Raw genomic sequence first — 18,939 nt, forward strand, 5'->3', positions numbered from 1 at the left:
CCACCCAATGGACAGCTGCCCTGGCTAAATCTTGTTCATCCATAGAATCGAGAAAATGATAACCCCTTCGTTCTCGGAGTAGTTTGTCGGCGGTTTGGAACGAATGCTCGTTAGACCTTATATTAATTATAGGTATTTGGAAATTCCTGTTATTATCTGGACATATCGGACGTATCGAGTCAGTAAGACATCTATTACTATTACAAGATCTTCCTCTACCTACATAGGCTATGGTGTCTGACTGTCCTGTGGGCAGTCCTGACCCTTCTTCCTCGCTTTGTTCGAACTCGTCTACCTCTAATCTCTCTTCGTGTAGACGTTCTATTTCTTTACGGATCTTTCGGCACATGGCTATTATACAATTTTGTTTATCATGTCTCCCTTCTGATATATTCTGGCTCCATCTTGTAAGAATTTGCATTGCTTCCGGGTCTGCCCCCGGTCGGTCTTGATTTCTGATCACACAATTTATGAGGAAACGTAACAGTTCCCCCTGTATCTCTACTTTCTGGTATTCCATAGCTCTGTTAATACATTCTGGATCTCGCCCTGTTTGGACAAAATGATATATTTTATCTAGATGTGCAGTCATTCCTGGTAACTTCCCTAAATACACTGCGGCTCGTCTGATACGCAATGATGCCAGGGTCATTTCGTCCTCTTTACCGGGCACAGGGTCATATCTGCAATCTATAAGAAGTTCCTTCAGCGTACGGGCACTTATGAGTTTGGGTGTACGTGAATGTGCTGACTCTTGAAAAGTAAGTTTATTTATTCTGGGTGGCGTAGAAAAGATGTTGCTAGCACCTCCCGTAGCCCCATCTGGGGTGTCGGGCGTGAAAGGATTCGTCGAACGTGACACAGCAACTACAGGTGTGGACACAGCTATAGAAGTAGCTGTAGGAGCGGATGCAGAAACAGATGTGCTTGCCGGAACTTGTGACTCGATTTGTTGCTGTAGGGATACAGGTACTGGATCTTGGCGTTGGATCTCCCTGATAGGCGGTCTATGTGGGGCAGAATTAGCATACTCGGGAGCTGCGTCATCTAAATATGAGGAAAGAAAAACATCTTCTGCGGTTCTAGGATGCCCCTTAGGATGTACCTTTATTGGGAACAATGGGGGTGGCAAGTCTTTCGGTTTTTCTGGAGTAGCCTTAGGTAATCCTTCGGCCAGGAGGGGATACATACCATTCATAAGGGCATTTCTTTGCCTATCTACTTGTTCTGATTTCACTCGGATACCTTCCTCAATTAATAGATTTTCTCGAACTTTATTTGAACTCGCTTTATTCTTTTCTTCCTGTCTACGTGCTTTTTCTGTGCGTCTATGAGATTCTTTACGCCATAACTCAACGGCATCTTTCTGTGACTGTCTGACTTTCCTTTTCCATAACTCTTCCTCGACTTTCATGATGCACTCTGCATCCCAGGTTCCCGCTGCGGGCCACCTCTGACTTTCTGGTAATCCCTTGGTGTAGTCTACCCATAAATCAAGAAATAATATAGCGTCTAAGCCATGTTTGTGATACATGAAGTGCCCTGGAGTGTCCCTAGGAGGAATAGGAACGGCTTCTTCGAGTACCCCTTTTCTTGTAGTGATCTGTCTTAGTTTTGAAAAGAACGGCATATTGGCAACTGATCCGATACTTAATCTTGAACACATTTAATACAAAAGCACAATAATGAACAACCATTCATACCACAATATGCAGGACGTTTTTAAACACATTAAACATTAAACATTAAACCTTTAACTGAAACAACAATGATGATCGTCTGCATAACTAATCACCAAGCTTAATTCTTGACAATAACTAGATACTTCGGAATACTTGATATACTGCTAAACAGTACAGATACACTGCTAAAACAGTGCAGACCGGATTTGTGTACCCAAACCCGTCTTGACCGGCACAACCTATGTGCACGTCAGAAATGCCTCCCCAGCAATGGTACTCACCGGGTAGCTTCGGAAACGGAAGGCCTCGGTAACTTGAACTTGAACCGGACTGGACTCGACTCGATTCGTCGGAAACTGGACTCGACTTGGGACTTCGGAAACTGGTGGGCCTCTGTATACCTCGGATCTTGCTCTCTCAGCTAGGCTCTGGTCGGGATACTTCGCACTTCTCACCGCCTCGTCTGGGTGTTGATCGCAGCCTCAGTCGCCCCCGCTTGACCGGAGGGAGATACAGGAAATCCTGCTGGTACGCGTTATTGTCCGTCCAGCTGTGGCAGGAGACCGGGCCTGCAACTCACCGCCGGCGCGTGAGATGAGAAAGTGTCCCTGTTCGGGCGCCATTCATGTGGTAAATAAAATTCCTTTACCTGGACTTAATTTGATACAGAAACATAATAAAATAGCTCAGTAAAATGAGAGGCAGAATCCGTGGTATTAGAGGTTCGGAATGGGCTTTATTCCAGTGATCGATTATAATCGGTTGCTCCAAGTTCCATCACCACGGGGGTTCAGGAAGTGAAGTACATACATTATTGACATGAAATGACTTTTATAGTACATACATTACAATGAAGCGAATGCAGTAGGCGTAACAATTGATAAGGAAAATGACGATTTATCTGCGTAACCAAAAATGGGTGTAATAAGGAGTAAAAAGGAACATAATTGGTTATGATGTCACATATAGGTGGATCTATAAGATAATACTTGGCATAGATGCGCGCGCAGCAGTATGACGTGTAATTGACGTGTAACTAGGGGGTGAAGGGGACTTGACATTTAGCTCTACATGTGGAGACAAGAAGTCTGGGGGGTCAAGTCAACCTAATCCCAAATCATATCTAACATCCTATGTTTAAAGAACTATGTTATCCACGAAAGAAGGACTCTCGGACAGAATCTATTCTATACTGACTGTGCGTGCGTGTACAAGCGTCTAAGTGTCTACACTAAATGCGAGGGGGTAGAAATATTCCATGGTAACAGGGCTATGAATTACTTGCATGAGGACAGAGAAGCCGGGCCTTTTGCTTGGTAACTGGAAGAATGTTTACTTAAACTACTAGGCAGGAATGCATCGGCTGAGGGGGAAGCAGATAATTCGAAGGTGGAATACAGTTCTTGGCAGAGAATAGGCTGATGTCAGGCTTCGTGAGCCGCGCAGAGAATGAGACAAAGTTCATGGTCACAGATGCAGGCTCAGACTGGAGCTTTCAGACGCAGAAAGCAAGAAGAGTTTGATGACAGAATCAGGGCCTACTTGCCTAGACTGTAAAATGGAGTAACTGAGCCATATAAAGCCGGTGGCCTTTCATATTTAGGAATGGAATATCCGGCCTATTCATGGCGGATCTGACAGAGGACATGTTGACGGTGGACGCACATGTATTTGCGTCTTCATAACTGGAACTGGAGGAAACATACATGTACTTGTAACATGCACATAGAACCGTTGGGGTCCAAGATAGGGGACATAACTGACCAGAAAAATCCATATTTCCACACCTCCACAGTCCCTCCTGTGGACAGGAACGTCGCCAGGCGCCACCGTCCTGCTCCAGGCGACCCCAGTTTTCTGTCCCAACACCCTACCCCCGAGAGCCTGGTTATCCAGGCCTCTACCTCCCAATCCTCCTTCCCGACCGCTCCGCCGGACCGGGATTCCAAGAGACTGGAACAGTTCGGCAAAAAGCTGTTCTCCTCCCTTAGTTTGGGCCTGCGGTCTTTGAACACCGCCTGTCTCTTGGACCGTTATTCCCACTCTCTGTGGGATACGGTGGAGGACGTGCTGCCCCTGTGTCCGGAGGAGGTCCAGACACGACTTACCCAGGCTCTGGCCGATGGGAGGGATGCAGCACGACATGCTATCAGATGTGGGCTTGACACTACGGACTCGCTGGGTAGGGCGATTTCTACCTTGGTGGCGCTTAGACGTCATGCCTGGCTGCGGTCCACGTCTTTTTCGGGCGATGTCCAGAGCACCCTCATGGACATGCCCTTTGATGGCACTCGCCTATTCGGCGAGAAAGCGGACAGTGCGCTGAATCGCTTTAAGGACTCCCAGGCTACGGCCAAGTCCTTGGGCCTCTCGGCCCCGCGGTCGCAAACTTCCGCCTTTCGCCCCTTTCGTGGCCAAGGAAGGGGTGCCTCCTCACGTACGCCTAGCCACCAGCCGCAGAACCAACCTGCGCGCGGACGTGGTTTCTGCCGAGGCAGTTCTGGAGGACGACTCGGTCAGCCCACATCCACCCCGGCAGCATCCGCCTCAAAGCCTTCCTAGTCCGAGCTTTCAGGCCCATTCCACGCCAGTGGGCGGCAGAGTTCGCCATCACCTGCTCCACTGGCGGTCCATCACATCGAATAGGTGGGTGCTGCAAATCGTCCGAAGGGGCTACTCCCTCCCCTTCGAGACGACCCCTCCAGCCATGCCACCGCAGCACCACCGTATCTCGAGGGATCATTTGAATCTTCTCCACGAGGAAGTTTCGGCCCTCTTGGCCAAGGGGGCCGTTGAGCGCATTCCGAGCCCAGAAGTAGGTCGTGGTTGTTATTCCCACTACTTTCTGGTTCCCAAGAAGGGCAAAGGGGGCCTGCGCCCTATCTTGGACCTCCGGAACGTCAATGCCTTCCTCCGGAAGGAAAGGTTCAAGATGTTAACTTTGGCTCAGGTTCTAGCTGCCCTAGACCCTGGAGACTGGATGGTAGCGTTGGACTTGCAGGACGCATATTTCCACATCCCCGTCCTGCCGGCCCACCGGCGTTACCTGCGGTTCACGGTGGGCCAAGAGCACTTTCAGTTTACCGTGCTCCCCTTCGGCCTCACCAGTGCCCCTCGGGTGTTCACGAAAGTGATGGCGGTGGTCGCAGCTCATCTGCGCAGAGCAGGGGTTCCAGTCTTCCCCTATCTCGACGACTGGTTGTTGAAGGCGGGCTCGCCCCAGACAGTCGTCTCCCACCTCCAGACTACGGCGGATCTCCTGCATTTGCTGAGATTTTCCATCAACGTGCCGAAGTCACACCTGAGTCCCTCTCAGAAGCTCCTCTTCATCGGAGCGATTCCGATTCGGCGTAGTTCCGGGTCTATCCGCTGGAACAGCGGGTCCGGGATATTCAGGCCCTGATTCCCATCTTTCGGCCTCTATCCTGGGTTTCGGTCAGGCTAGTGTAGCGGCTTCTGGGGCTGATGGCCTCCTGCATCCTACTAGTGCATCACGCCAGGCGGCGCATGCGGGCTCTGCAGTGGGACCTGAAGTTTCAGTGGGCCCAGCATCACGGCAACCTGTCCGACCATGTCTTGATCTCGGAGGGCACTGCACAGCAGTTGCAGTGGTGGCTCACGGACCGCGATTGGATCAAGGGCAAGAGCCTCTCCCTTCCCCAACCGGAGCATGTCGTAGTGACGGATGCGTCCCTCCTGGGATGGGGTGGCCATATGGGAGAGGCGGAGATCAGAGGCCTCTGGTCTCCAGCGGAGTCTCGTCTCCACATCAACCTGTTGGAGTTGAGAGTGATCCGGCTTGCACTGAAAGCCTTCCTTCCCTCTGTCAGGGGAAGTGTCATGCAGGTGTTCACGGACAACACCACCGCCATGTGGTATTGCAACAAACAGGGCGGGGTGGGGTCGTGGACCCTTTGTCAGGAGGCTCTGCGCCTCTGGACATGGCTGGAACACCAGGGAGTCACCCTAGTGGTTCAACATCTGGCGGGCTCTCTGAACGCCAGAGCAGACGAACTCAGCCGCCGGTGCATGATGGATCACGAATGGCGTCTGAACTCCGAAGTGGCGCAAGGTCTCTTTCAGCAGTGGGGAGAGCCTTGGTTAGATCTATTCGCCACCGAAGAGAAGGCGCAATGTCAGCAGTTCTGCGCGTTGGAATTTCCAAGGCGGCACTCGCTCGGCGACGCTTTTCGTCACGAGTGGAGTGGCGGTCTGTTGTACGCCTTACCGCCTATACCACTTCTGCCCAGAGTGCTGAAGAAGATCAGGCGCGACCGGGCCCAAGTCATCTTGGTGGCTCCGGATTGGGCACGAAGTTACTGGTATCCCGAGCTACTCAGTATGTTGACCGATCCTCCGATACGTCTGCCCCTTTGGGAGGATCTTCTGTCGCAGCAGCAGGGGACGGTCCTCCACCCGAACCTGTCCAGCCTCCACCTCCATGCGTGGAGATTGAGCGGCGGCAGTTGATGCCATTTGACTTGCCTCCTGAAGTCTGTGATATCATTCTGGCAGCCAGGCGTCCCTCCACAAAGACGGTATACGCCTGCCGGTGGAACAAATTTGTGGCATGGTGCACAGCTAAGGCTGTGGATCCCCTTTCCGCCCCTCTTTCGGAGGTTCTCCTCTTTCTTCTTTCTTTGGTCCGGCAGGGCTCTGTCCTGGGCACCTTGAAAGGTTATCTTGCTGCCATCTCTGCCTTCTTGCGGCTTCCTGATCAGCCTTCTCTTTGCAAGTCCCCTGTAGTTACACGCTTTCTAAAAGGCATTACTCACACGTTCCCTCCTGTCCCTTTTGTAATGCCTCAGTGGGACTTGAATCATGTTCTCACATTTCTAATGTGCGCTCCCTTTGAGCCTCTTCATAATTGTCCTCTTCGTCTGCTGACGCTTAAGACTGCTTTTCTGGTAGCCATCACCTCGGCTAGACGGGTGAGTGAGCTCCAGGCTTTATCTTCAAAGCCTCCTTTTCTCTCTTCATCCGGACAAGGTTGTCCTTCGGCCTCGTCCCTCCTTTCTTCCGAAAGTGGTGACCCCCTTTCATCTTGGGCAGTCTGTCACCTTGCCCACCCTCTTTCCGCCTCCGCATCCTTCCAAAGAGGAAGAGAGGCTCCACCGTCTGGACCCAAAACGTGCGCTCTCCTTTTTATCTGGACCGCACAAAGCAGTTCCGGGTGGACGACCAACTTTTCGTTGGATACGTGGGTGCTAAGAAGGGGAAAGCTGTGCACAAACGGACCATCTCTCGGTGGGTCGTTTTGTGCATCAAAATTTGTTATTCCTTGGCAAAAAAGGACCCTCCTGTTGGGCTGCGTGCCCATTCTACTCGGGCCACGGCGGCTACTTCTGCTTTGGGACGAGGTGTCCCTTTGCAGGACATCTGTCAGGCGGCAACGTGGGCTTCGCTACACACGTTTGCCAGGCATTATTGCCTTGACAGCCAAGTCCGGAGGGATGGCTTCTTTGGCCGTTCTGTCCTCCAGGACTTTCTGATGTGATCTTGGTTCGCAGACCCACCACCGGGGATGGTATTGCTTGGGTATCTATTCTAAGGTGAGGAATCTAACTAACGTGTTTCTTTCAGTTACTTACCTTCGGTAACGATGTATCTGTAAGAAACATTAGTTAGTTAGATTCCTCACCGACCCACCCATCCTCCCCGTTCTGCGAACTGACATCTAGGGTTAAGGTTATCCTTTTCAGGCCCCTAGATTTTATTTTTGGCACCAGTGTCGGTCTTTGCATGGCTCTGCGTTCCTGGCGTGGAAAGCTATGTGCAAGAACTGACGTCAGCACGCGAGGGCGGCGTCTAAGTACTCCGACGTCATTCCGGCCGACGACTGACGCGGAGCCGCAGACGACGCCTAGCGACGCGCAAGGGGTATTGCTGACGAAAAATCTTCCGGATCCAGTCTGACGCCTGGGGATATTCTAAGGTGAGGAATCTAACTAACTAATGTTTCTTACAGATACATCGTTACCGAAGGTAAGTAACTTGTTCAACATGACTGTCAAGTAAATGCCATACAATTTACTTTAAAAATTGTTTGAATAGTTTGATTTAGATAAAATTGTGGTGTTAACACTAACACTAACACCAGTGCACAGTGCGCAGTTCAAACAGGTTCCTACCTGCTAATAACTTCACATTCACAGCATAAGAGGACGACTTATGCATAACTGCAGCACCATTGTCAGTAGCTTGACAAATAATTCTCTCACAAAATCATTCATTAGGAGTGCTTCCTTAACCTCATAACAAGACCTGCTCAGCAGACACAGCCACCAGATGCACAAGCGGGAAATACATCCATCAGTACTCCAACCGTACTTCCAGCAGTGGGGTCATCCGGAGATAGACCTATTCTCCACAAAGGAAAACGCAAAATGCCAAAACTTTGCTGCCAGGTTCCCACATTCACAGTCGCAGGGCAATGCAATATGGATGAACTGGTCCGCCAGATTTGCGTACGCTTTTCCCCCAGCGCCGCTAATACCGCTGGTGGCACGCAAACTCAAGCAACACTCAATGACGCTCATCCTGGTTGCTCCGACGTGGGCACATCAGCCTTGGTACACCATGTTTCTGGAACTCTCCGTGGTACCGCATCAACGGCTACGGCTCACACCCACACTTTTAACGCAGAGCCATGGCGAGATTCAGCACCCAGATCCGCAACAGCTGAACCTGGCGATATGGCTCCTGAGATCTTAGAATTTGGCTACCTAAACTTGCCTCCAAAATGTATGAATATCATCAAGGAGGCACGGAGACCCACTACCAGAGCCTGCTACGCGGCTAAGTGGAAAAGATTTGTCATTTATTGTAAAAATAATGACATCAATCCGCTGGATGCATCAACGCAAAACATTATCTGTTATCTATTACACTTATACCGATGCAATCTGGCATACAATTCCATCCGTATACATTTAACCGCACTGGCAGCATACCTACAGAATAAGCAGCACCTCTCTCTGTTCAAGGTGCCGGCCATCAGAGCTTTCTTGGAAGGACTCAGACGTGTGATTCCCCCACGACACCCTCCTTCACCAGTCTGGAACCTAAATGTGGTCCTCACCAGACTGATGGGACCACCTTTTGAACCTCTACACTCCTGTGAGATTCAATTTCTAACATGGAAAGTAGTTGCCATTACTTCCCTAAGACGAGTTAGTGAACTTCAAGCACTAACCATTCAAGAGCCATTTCTACAAGTTCATGCAAACAGGGTAGTACTACGCACCAACCCTACATTCATGCCCAAGGTGATTTCGCAGTTCCATATGAACCAATCCATAGAACTGCCCGTGTTTTATCCTAATCCTGAAAATGTAGCGGAGAGAGAATGCTCCACACACTTGATATCAGAAGAGCTCTCCTATACTATATTGACAGAACACAAACAACTGTTTGTTGCCTTTTCTCCACAGCACAAAGGCAACCCCATTCCCAAAGCAGGAATAGCTAGGTGGATAGTTAAGTGTATACAGATTTGCTATGAAAAAGCGAAGCGCACACTAACAATTCCTCCAAGGGCCCACTCTACACGAAAGTTAGGGGCCTCCATGGCTTTCCTGGGAAATATTTCTTTAGAGGAGATATGTAGAGCAGCCACATGGTCCACTATACATACATTTACCAAGCACTACTGTGTAGATGTACACTCAAGACAGCAGGCAGCTGTAGGACAGGCTGTTCTCAAAACTCTTTTTCAGACTGCTGCAGCTGGCACGGGCAGCCGCCGCTAATGGAGGGACTGCTATATAATCTATGCACAGATATGAATTCAGCAGCCCACATGCCTCGAACTGAATATGCTACTTACCAGTATGCATCTGTTCTTGGCATGTAGGGCTGCTGACATTCATATCGCCCACCCTCCTCCCCGGCGCCTGTAGCAGCTGTAGCATTCAGTAATTACTGGTTAGCATGGTCCTCATTCACTGTCACTCCATCTATGCCACAATGGCGAAAAACAATCTAAGGATGGAGGGGATGCCCATGCGCACTGTTGTCCAGGGGAGGAGCCACCTATCTCGTGATACTTCGAAGACTCTTCCAGGACAACAATGTGCAATCATCCGGACCCAACACTAGGCGGCGATCTATGCAGAGATATGAATGTCAGCAGCCCTACATGCCAAGAACAGATGCATACTGGGAAGTAGCATATTCAATACCCAAAACACCGGTCTTCGAACAAAAGAACGCTCCAGTCGCCGAACCAGAGATTATCGATGCCGAAGAGGTGGAGGATGCAGAAGGAGGAGAAGACCATATCTTTGAATCGCCTCCCACACCAGAGCCTCGAGACGAAGACACGGAGTAATACGGAAACCTTCTTGACGAGGATGAGATCTCTGAAAATTTCGAGGATACGTGGAACTAACTCGACGCTGAAAGCCCCGAAGAAGAGCTATGCAGTTATCCTTCGAGGACTTCGCCTCCAGCCGACATAGCCTTTTATAATGGCATGTCAAGATGGCAGCAGACCAGTTCGGAGTCACCCTCGAGGAAGAGAAAGGAGACACATGTTTCCTATTAGAAACCCTGGCCCCTGCCACTGAGGGAGTTCAGTACCTACCTATGCTTCCCAGTATCCTGGCTCAAGGCAAAGAAGCCTTCAAGGAACCAGCCACAACAAGGGAATAACATCCAAAGTGGATAAAAAAATACAAAGCCTCCTCAAAGGACCCTAAGTACATCCAGGGGAACACGGTGCCAGACTCTATCATTGTCACCACAGCCAGAAGGAGAGCCAATGCCTCCGCCAGAAAAGGAGAGTAAAAGAATGGACATGGTGGGGAGGATAATGGGAAAGGAAGTGGCTACGAAATGGCGTATTGCTAATTCTAATGCCTTGCTGAATAGATATGGCCACCAAGAGTGGGAAGACATAGAAGAACTTCTTAACAAGCTCCCAGAAGAAGACAAAAGGAGAGCAAAATCCATCATGCAGGAGGGCAAGAACGTCGCATATACTTGCCTTAAATCAGCTCTAGACGCAGCAGACACTGCCAGCAGGCAAATGTGCACAGGTACCGTCCTGAGAAGACATGCTGGCTCAGGATATCCGGTTTCATGCAGGAAGTTCAAACTTCCATCATCAACAGGCCATTCACGGGAGACTCACTCTTCGGAAAGGAGGTCACTGCAACAGATTAAAAAGATAATGGCGATGGGAGCCCTACAGCAGAGAGGTTTGTTTAAAAGAGGTGGTTTTAATAGCAAGAAATCCACAGGAAGGGGCACATTTGCCCAGGGGCAACAAATGGCACAACAGTGTCAAAGTCGAGGCTTGACACAACAAACAGGGCAACAATCAAGCTGCCAAGGTTGGCAGCAACAGCAGAAGCAGCCCTTTCGAGCAAGAGGCAGGGGCCAAACCTCAAGAGGAAGAGGAAACCGGTTCAACTGACTCGTTTGCAAAAGAGGATCCACACAAAACACCAGTGGGGGTATAAATATCCTATCAGTGGAAAAACATCACAACGGACAATTGGATATTCCAATTGGTAAAATGCGGGTATTGCATAGAGCAGACAAAGACACCACCTGCAAATCCACGAAAAGCAAGACAATTCAAAAAATCAGAACAAACATTGCTAAATTCAGAGATCAAAGAACTATCGCAAAAACACGCAATAGAATTTGTGCCAAGGCAGGAGTGGTTCACATGAAACTACTCCCCATATTTCCAGGTACCCATGTAGGATCTGTCTCTAAGACCAATTCTGGACCTAAGGTTCATAAACCAGTTCATATTAACACACTGCTTCAAACAAAAGGGGCATTACATGGCAACCATGTAGGAAGGTGGATATCTGACTATGGTTACCCCCAACTTTTTGCCTCGTGTCTAGCTGGTTTTTCGACTTAGTTGGCCTGAGATCCTGCCATTCAGGGTCTCAGGCTGTCTGCTCTCTCTTTAAAATGGACTCCATGTACCCTATGTACATAACCAATTGGTAAGGATCACCTTATTGGACCCTGTACAGTGTACCCTAGGTACCCAGGGCATAGGTGTACCCTAGGCCTCCCAGGGGCTGCAGCATGTATTATGCCACCCCTGGTCTGGCCTTCCAATCAGACACAACTGGCTGATCACTCAGCTGGGGCAAGGTCGTGTAATCACCCCTTGCTTAGATATAGTATGCCTATATCTACCCTTATATATAGACACATGTGTACCTATCAGTCACTCCTATGGCAGGCCTTAACAATCCTGGAGGCAGAGTGCTTGGTAACATGTGAGATGGTGCTCTAGCATGAGCTGAGCCTGTCTGCAGCTTTCGGAACCAAGTCCTTATAGCTGTTCTATGATATAGCCTACCATATACTCTTAAAGTGCCTTATAATCTTAAACGGTTATGATAACTATGGTTTGGCTTTATCAAAACATGTCGTGTAAGGTGTCTAACACTTTGGAATAATACCCCCATACCATTTCTGGTGATGAGGATATTATTCCTCCCTTCTAGAGGGAGAGACATGTTAAAATCCTACTTTGCTGTTTAACTCTAACCAAAGCCTCAGCATCACAAAATGGATGCTGCTGCCACAGACACAAGTCTGACCTCCTGCTGCTGGGAGTGATCCCAGCCAGGGAGGCCTGGACAATAGGTTTCCTGCTTGGGGAGGTGCTAGCACCTCCCCAGACAGCCTTTAGTGTATTGGGGCAGGGTGGGCTGAAAGGAATGAGACATGCCTGGGGCACACAAGGTGTCCCATGCATAGTCCAGTTCAAACCGGTGCTGGGGCACACCAGCCCCAGCTCTGGCGCGAAACTGGACAAAGGGAAGTGGGTGTAACCACCCCCTCCCAGGTCCCACCCATAAGGCGTGACCTAGCAGGTATCCCAGCCCCCCAGATTAGTATAAGAGTGGGAGTTGGGCCTCAAGACTTTAGATTATCCTGAACCTGCAAACTTGAACAGAAACTCTGGACCTTCGACATTCGACGAAAGAAGAAGACTGAAGAATCTCCCTTGTAGCCAAGGAGTGGCTACCCTGTGCAAACAGGCACCATCAAGAGACTACCCTTTGCTTTGCCCACGTTCTACGAGGAACCGACTGCAGAGCCCGACCAGAGCCTTGACTTCCAGACTTCTCCGACCCTGATCCACATCCACAGCAAAGCTGAGATCCGTGGAGGCGACGAGCGACGTGGGACCGGCTACCTGGGAAAAGTGGCTAGTAACTTAAAGCGCAGCTTCTGAGGCACCCTCGAAGTTGTGCACCGGGGATTGAGAAGCCCCAACCCCAAGCACCATCTGCACCGAAGATCAGCCCCCCACACTCCACGAGTCCTGCGTGGGGCCCTTCTGCATTTTCCTGCTTGCCGCGTCTGTCCGGTTGCTTGCCCGCTGGCTAGTGGCCTTTGTGACGACGCACCCTGAAATCTTCTGCGCTGGTTTGGCTCCTCCAGACTGGCTCCTGCTTCTCTGCAAAGAAGAAGCACCCCAGACCTTCCTGGTCTGCACCAAAAGCAAGTCCTCCGTTCTTCGTGGGTTCCGCTTGCCAAGGCTTGGTGAGTCCTAGTCCAACTTCGCCGCCGACAGCAAGAGCCTTCGTGGGACAGCTCGCCTCCTGGTCCTGGTCGTCCTCGACGCTTCCTGGTCCTCCTGGCTGCAGCGACAAGCTTCACCTTCACCTGCAATCTTCACGACATCGCCTGGTTCCTTCCTGGTTCCACGTGGTCACTGGCTAGTGACCTTGACTCTGTCCCTTCTGCTTGCAGGTCTCCTCTCTTCTTGATCCCAGCCTTGGGATCCACCGGACACTCTTCACTGACTGCCTGTCAGCATCTTTCTTCAGGCATCCATAGGAGTCGACGACGAAAACCGACGCATCTTCACCCCTATGCACCCGCAGCCTGTGGGCTAGGTAACTTGGGTACTCCGGCGCTCATCAGGATAGTGACTATCCTAGTGTCTAGTTTTCAAGTCTCAACTTCCTAGCTACTCCGGAAGTGTCCTAAATCTACCGTTTTCTAAACTGTACTATTGCTATTGACTTTTACGCATTACGCGTGAGTGTTTCCACTCTGCACACGAATCCCGTGGGCCTCCCACTTCCTAACTAACGCTAGTGTAGTGTAGCCCCAGCGATTCCCTAGGCCTATTCTATTTCCGTGACAGTGGTCCTTATACCACTTACTTAGTATATGGTTTGCGTGGCCCCTAGGGCCTAACTGTATTACTTACCTGTGTGACTTAATGTATGCTTAAATAAGACTGTGTTGTACTTACCTCTAATCTCATAAAGAGTGCTGAGGGTTTGACTAGAATAAATACACTTTATTTTATATATATATCTGTTGTGGTGTCCTTTCATTTAGTATTCAAGGGATTATATGTGGTATCACAGCTGGCTTCACATGCCATTCAGAGTTTAGCCTAAGACTGCTCTTGTCCATGCTACCACTAGGATAGCTGGTCTATAAGGTTGACTTTACAACCAATCACCATAAGGGTATTTGGACTGATGTAAGGTGTACACTAGAACTAGTGACATCATACATCAGGCCAACTTCTCACAAACCATAGACCTCAAAGACGCATGCTTGCATATCGTTATGAACAAAAGGCACAAAGTACCCACGATTCCTACACAACGGAACACATCAATTCAAGGTTCTTCCTTTCAGAATAAAACCAGCTACACATGTCTTCACAAAGTGTCTGGCAGCAGTTGCAGCACATCTGAGACGAAAAGGAATTCATGTTAATCCCTATCTAGACGACTGGCTCATAAGGGCACACTCAGAACACAAATGCCACAATCATGTTCAAACAGCTGTACAAACGCTTCAAAAGCTGGGTTTCTCAATCAACCACCAGAAACCATCTACAAATCCAGAAAGGGGAAAAAATTTTTTTAGGAGCAATATTAAACTCTAAGTGCGAAAGCATATCCAACGCTAAGGAGAATACAAGCTATTCACCACGAGGCGACCCTTTACCAGAAGGGACCATCTCTGATAGTGAGGAAGGTCATGAAACTGATGGCATCATGCATCCCACTGATTCCTCACGCTCGCCTACACATGCGTCCATTCCAGGAATGGCTCACCAACAGCTGGTCTCGGGCCACAGTAAGTTGTGAAGATCTAGTCGTTGTTGGACAAAGGGTGCCGGCACAGATACAATGGTGGGCATCCAAAAACATAGCACAAGGGAGACCTTTCAAGAACCCAACTCCATCTGTGACGATCACCACAGACGTATCCCTCAACAGCTGGGGAGCACACTTCAGCAAGCTCAAAGTACATGGTCAATGGAACCAACAGGATTTCATGAAGCACATCAACTATCTGGAGATGAAGACTGTCTTTCTGGCGCTGAAAGCATTCCAGAAACACATTCAGGGGAAAACTGTGCTGATACAGACTGAGCAAACTAGCACAGGACATCTGTCAGTAGGCACCGACACAAAAGAGCAACCTACAAACAGTGCATTTGCCGGTAGTAGTCATTACAGCGGATCAGCTGAGCAGACAGAACTGCTCTCACGAATGAGAGTTGAAACAGTCAGTTCAATACCTATTCAATCGCTGGGGAACTCCAGTTATAGATCTGTTTGCAACAATACACAACAAGAAATGCCATTCCTTTGCCTCGAGGTTCCCACATCACCTGTCAAAGGGGAATGCACTTTCACTCAACTGGTCACAGACATTTGCCTATGCTTTCCACCGATACCCCGAATACAAAGAGTAATAGAAAAAGCAAAGCCCTCGGGAATAAACATGATTCTCATTGCCCCTCAATGGCCGAGGCAGACATGGTACTCAACCCTACTGGAACTATCCAAAGGGAAGATAAGGATCAAAGCAGATAAGGATCTATTAACAATGCAACAGGGCCACATTTTTCACCCCGAACCATCAACACTGCACCTAGAAGCTTGGTGCCTGAATACATAGAATTTGGTCACCTCAAACTGCCTCTAAGAACAATGGAAATGCTAAAGGAGGCAAGGAAACAATCAACAATAAAATGCTACGCAGCAAAATGGAAGCGATACACCACATGGTGCACTGCTAACAATCACATGGGTTCAATCAACACACAGGAGACAGTAATCACTTATCTAACTTCTCTCCTGGACAGCAACATCAACTACTCAAGCATAAAGGTGCACTTAGCTGCCATCGTAGCATATACAAGAGGGAGAGCATGCAAAAGTTTCTTCATAAGGCCTCTAAGAGATTCTTAGAGGGAGCTAAAAGGATTGCCCCACTTGGAGTTTAAATACGGTGCTTTTACAACTAATGACAAAACCTTTTGAACCCATGCACAAAGCAGATCTGAAACACTTCACTTTTAAAACAGCTTTTCTCATTGCCATTACTTCCCTGCGGAGAGTAAGTGAGTTACAAGCTCTAACAATGCAAGTGCAATACCTACAAATTTGTAAGGACAAGGTGATTTTTAAACAAAACCCACACTTCATAGCTAAGGTAGTATCAAAATACCACTTGAATCAAAATATAATCCTGCCGATTTTCTTCAAAAACCCAAGAAAAAAGTCTCCATACCCTGGATGTAAGGAGAGTGTTGCTGTACTATTTACAAAGAACAGAACAAATACGGAAAACAAAACAATTTTGTCGCATACGCTCACACCAACACAGGATGACCAGTCACAAATGCAGCAATTGCATGATGGGTAGTACAAACCATCCAAACATGTTAAGCCTATGCCGAAAAGGAACTGACTATACGACCTACAGCTCACTCCACGAGAAAGAAAGGAGTGACCGTAGCTTTCATGGCAAATATACCCATTAACACTATTTCTGCAGCAGCAACATGGGCATCACCTCACACCTTTACAAAGCATTACTGTGTGGACATACACATGAGTAAGGTAGCTCAAATTGGACAGAAGGTGCTTCAACACCTGTTTGTAAAGTCTTCCTCTCACCATAGCCTCCCAACCTTGGGATGAACCGCTACATAATCTAATGCACAGCATGTGAATCCAGAAAAGGCTTCACGCTGCAAAACTAAATGGGTACTTACCAGTAGAAGTAGTTTTGCAGCTTGAATAATTTTCTGGATTCACATACAACCCACGCGACCTCCCCTACAAGGAATACAAACAGGTGGGAAAGCAGATGACTCCATCACTTATTTAATTACCATCTCAAAAAATACCAATGGAGAAACAGAAAAAAAGAATCCGAAGATGGCTACCATGCAAATTGGCCTCCAGGATACCGTTTTACGTCACACAAGGGAAGTAGCTGGCACCAAATGGTCGACAGCGACCAAAAAAATAAAAACCAAGAATTCCGGACCCAACCACTAGATGACGGAATAATGCACAGCATGTGGATCCAGAAAATTCTTCTAGCTACAAAACTACTCCTACTGATAAGTAACCGTGTAGTTCTTCGTACCAACCCTAGTAGTTTCCGCCTTTCACATCAATCAAGCGATTGAGTTACTTGTGTTCTTTCCTAAACCAGATTCAGTGGCAGGACGAGTTCTACACACTTAAGATGTCAGTAGAGCCCTCTTATACTACAGAGAAAGAAAAAGTCATTCCGTAAGACTAAACAACTTTTTGTTGCTTTTGCGCCACCTCACAAGGGCAATGCTATTTCCAAATAGGGTATTGCCAGGTGGATTGTTAAATGTATTCAAACTTGTTATGCAAAAGCAAAAAGAACTTTAACAATACCACCTAGAGCGCATTACACTTGCAAAACAGGGGCTACTATGGCTTTCTTAGGAACAATTCCCATAGTTGACATTTGTAGGGCTGCAACATGGTCTACTCCACACACATTCACCAAGCACTATTGTGTAGATGTGTTAGCAAGACAACAAGCTAATGTAGGCCAGGCAGTACTTAGGACACTTTCAAACAACTGCAACAGCTACAGGTTAGCCACCACTTGGGAAGAATACTGCTGTGTAGTCTATGCAATGCATGTGATCTACAGCTCACATGCCTCGAACACAATAATGTTACTTACCCAGTAAGCATCTGTTCTTGGCATGTAGAGCTGTAGATTCACATGTGCCCGCCCGCCTCCACTGGTACCTATACCTGGTGCAGTTCTCTCTTACTTTATATACATACGCATGGACATCTCTATTCTACTCTTACTCTCTCCCTCTGCGGAAAAACAGTCTAACAATGGAGTCGATGCCCATGCGCACTATTACCGAAAGGAGGAGTCACCTGCCTTGTGACTGGAAAGACTTCTTGGAAGAAAAACAACTTGCAAACATTAGATGGCAGGAGTATGCAACGCATGCAAATCTAGATCTCTACATGCCAAAGAATAGATGCTTACAGGGTAAGTAACATTATCCATAGTCTGCCCTTGTGGGGAAACAAGGGACATTTTTTAAATGTTTATTTAAAAAAAATACTTTTTAGGCATTAAGTGTCAAGAGATTGCTATAACACCAGCCTCATTCTGTGTTTCGTTCAATTTTTCAATTATTTATTTTTCATTGAAGTACTACCGATTTACCCACTGGAGTTTGTGGTATTGTTTAAATCCTGGCAATCTTAGTTGTTCTTAGCACTGCATCAAAAAAGTAACCAGAGGGACATTTAAGCACAGCCTGCCAAGATTAACCAGGATGGTAACCCTTCTGCAGAGGTGCTATGAATAGTAAGACGTGTACTGATCTGTGTTTTGCATTTCAGGTGCTGTCTGTCTGTGTTGAAGAAGAGAATATCATACCGTACATCACAAATGTTCTACAAAATCCCGACCTGGCTTTGCGCATGGCTGTACGCAACAACCTTGCAGGGGCAGAGGAGCTTTTTGCCAGAAAATTCAATGCTCTGTTTGCCCAGGGAAACTATTCTGAAGCAGCTAAAGTGGCTGCAAATGCACCAAAGGTAATTGTTTTTTAATTAAGTGATGTGCTGTTAGTGTAGATGTGCTATCATTGTGTATCGAAGTGTCCAGAAAGATTGTGGGAGAGATAGGCTATTGGTATGCTTGGGTGTATTTGTATCATTGTAGGGAACTTCTTGAGTCACCTCTTTGTGGATTTTCTGACCTTGATCTGAAGAGATGTATACCTTGGGAGTAAGACACGTGATCCCAAAAGGTTTGGATGTGTAAATATTTTCTTTAGTCTTAATTTAAGTTTACTCCAATTCAAAATTAGGTAGACTTGCAACAATGTGAATGTCCTAATTATATAAAAAAAAAAAAGTAAAGGATATAATTTGTGAATCAGAGTAATCCTATGAATATGCTCAATAGCTTGTGA

The 18,939-nt window shown here is 47.9% G+C and overlaps 1 protein-coding gene across 2 annotated transcripts in view; it reads left to right on the top strand.

The window, feature by feature from the left end:
* CLTC (clathrin heavy chain) overlaps positions 1 to 18,939 on the top strand; it is an 853,725-nt gene that overhangs the window by 283,070 nt on the left and 551,716 nt on the right. For both annotated transcript variants that reach the window (XM_085649401.1, XM_085649400.1), the window contains exon 7: positions 18,362 to 18,559. In XM_085649401.1, coding sequence (XP_085505527.1) covers positions 18,362 to 18,559 — 198 coding nt within the window. The remainder of the gene's footprint in view (positions 1 to 18,361; positions 18,560 to 18,939) is intronic.

The sequence above is a fragment of the Triturus cristatus genome, chromosome 3_2, assembly GCF_964204655.1.
Source record: "Triturus cristatus chromosome 3_2, aTriCri1.1, whole genome shotgun sequence".
NCBI lineage: Eukaryota > Metazoa > Chordata > Amphibia > Caudata > Salamandridae > Triturus > Triturus cristatus.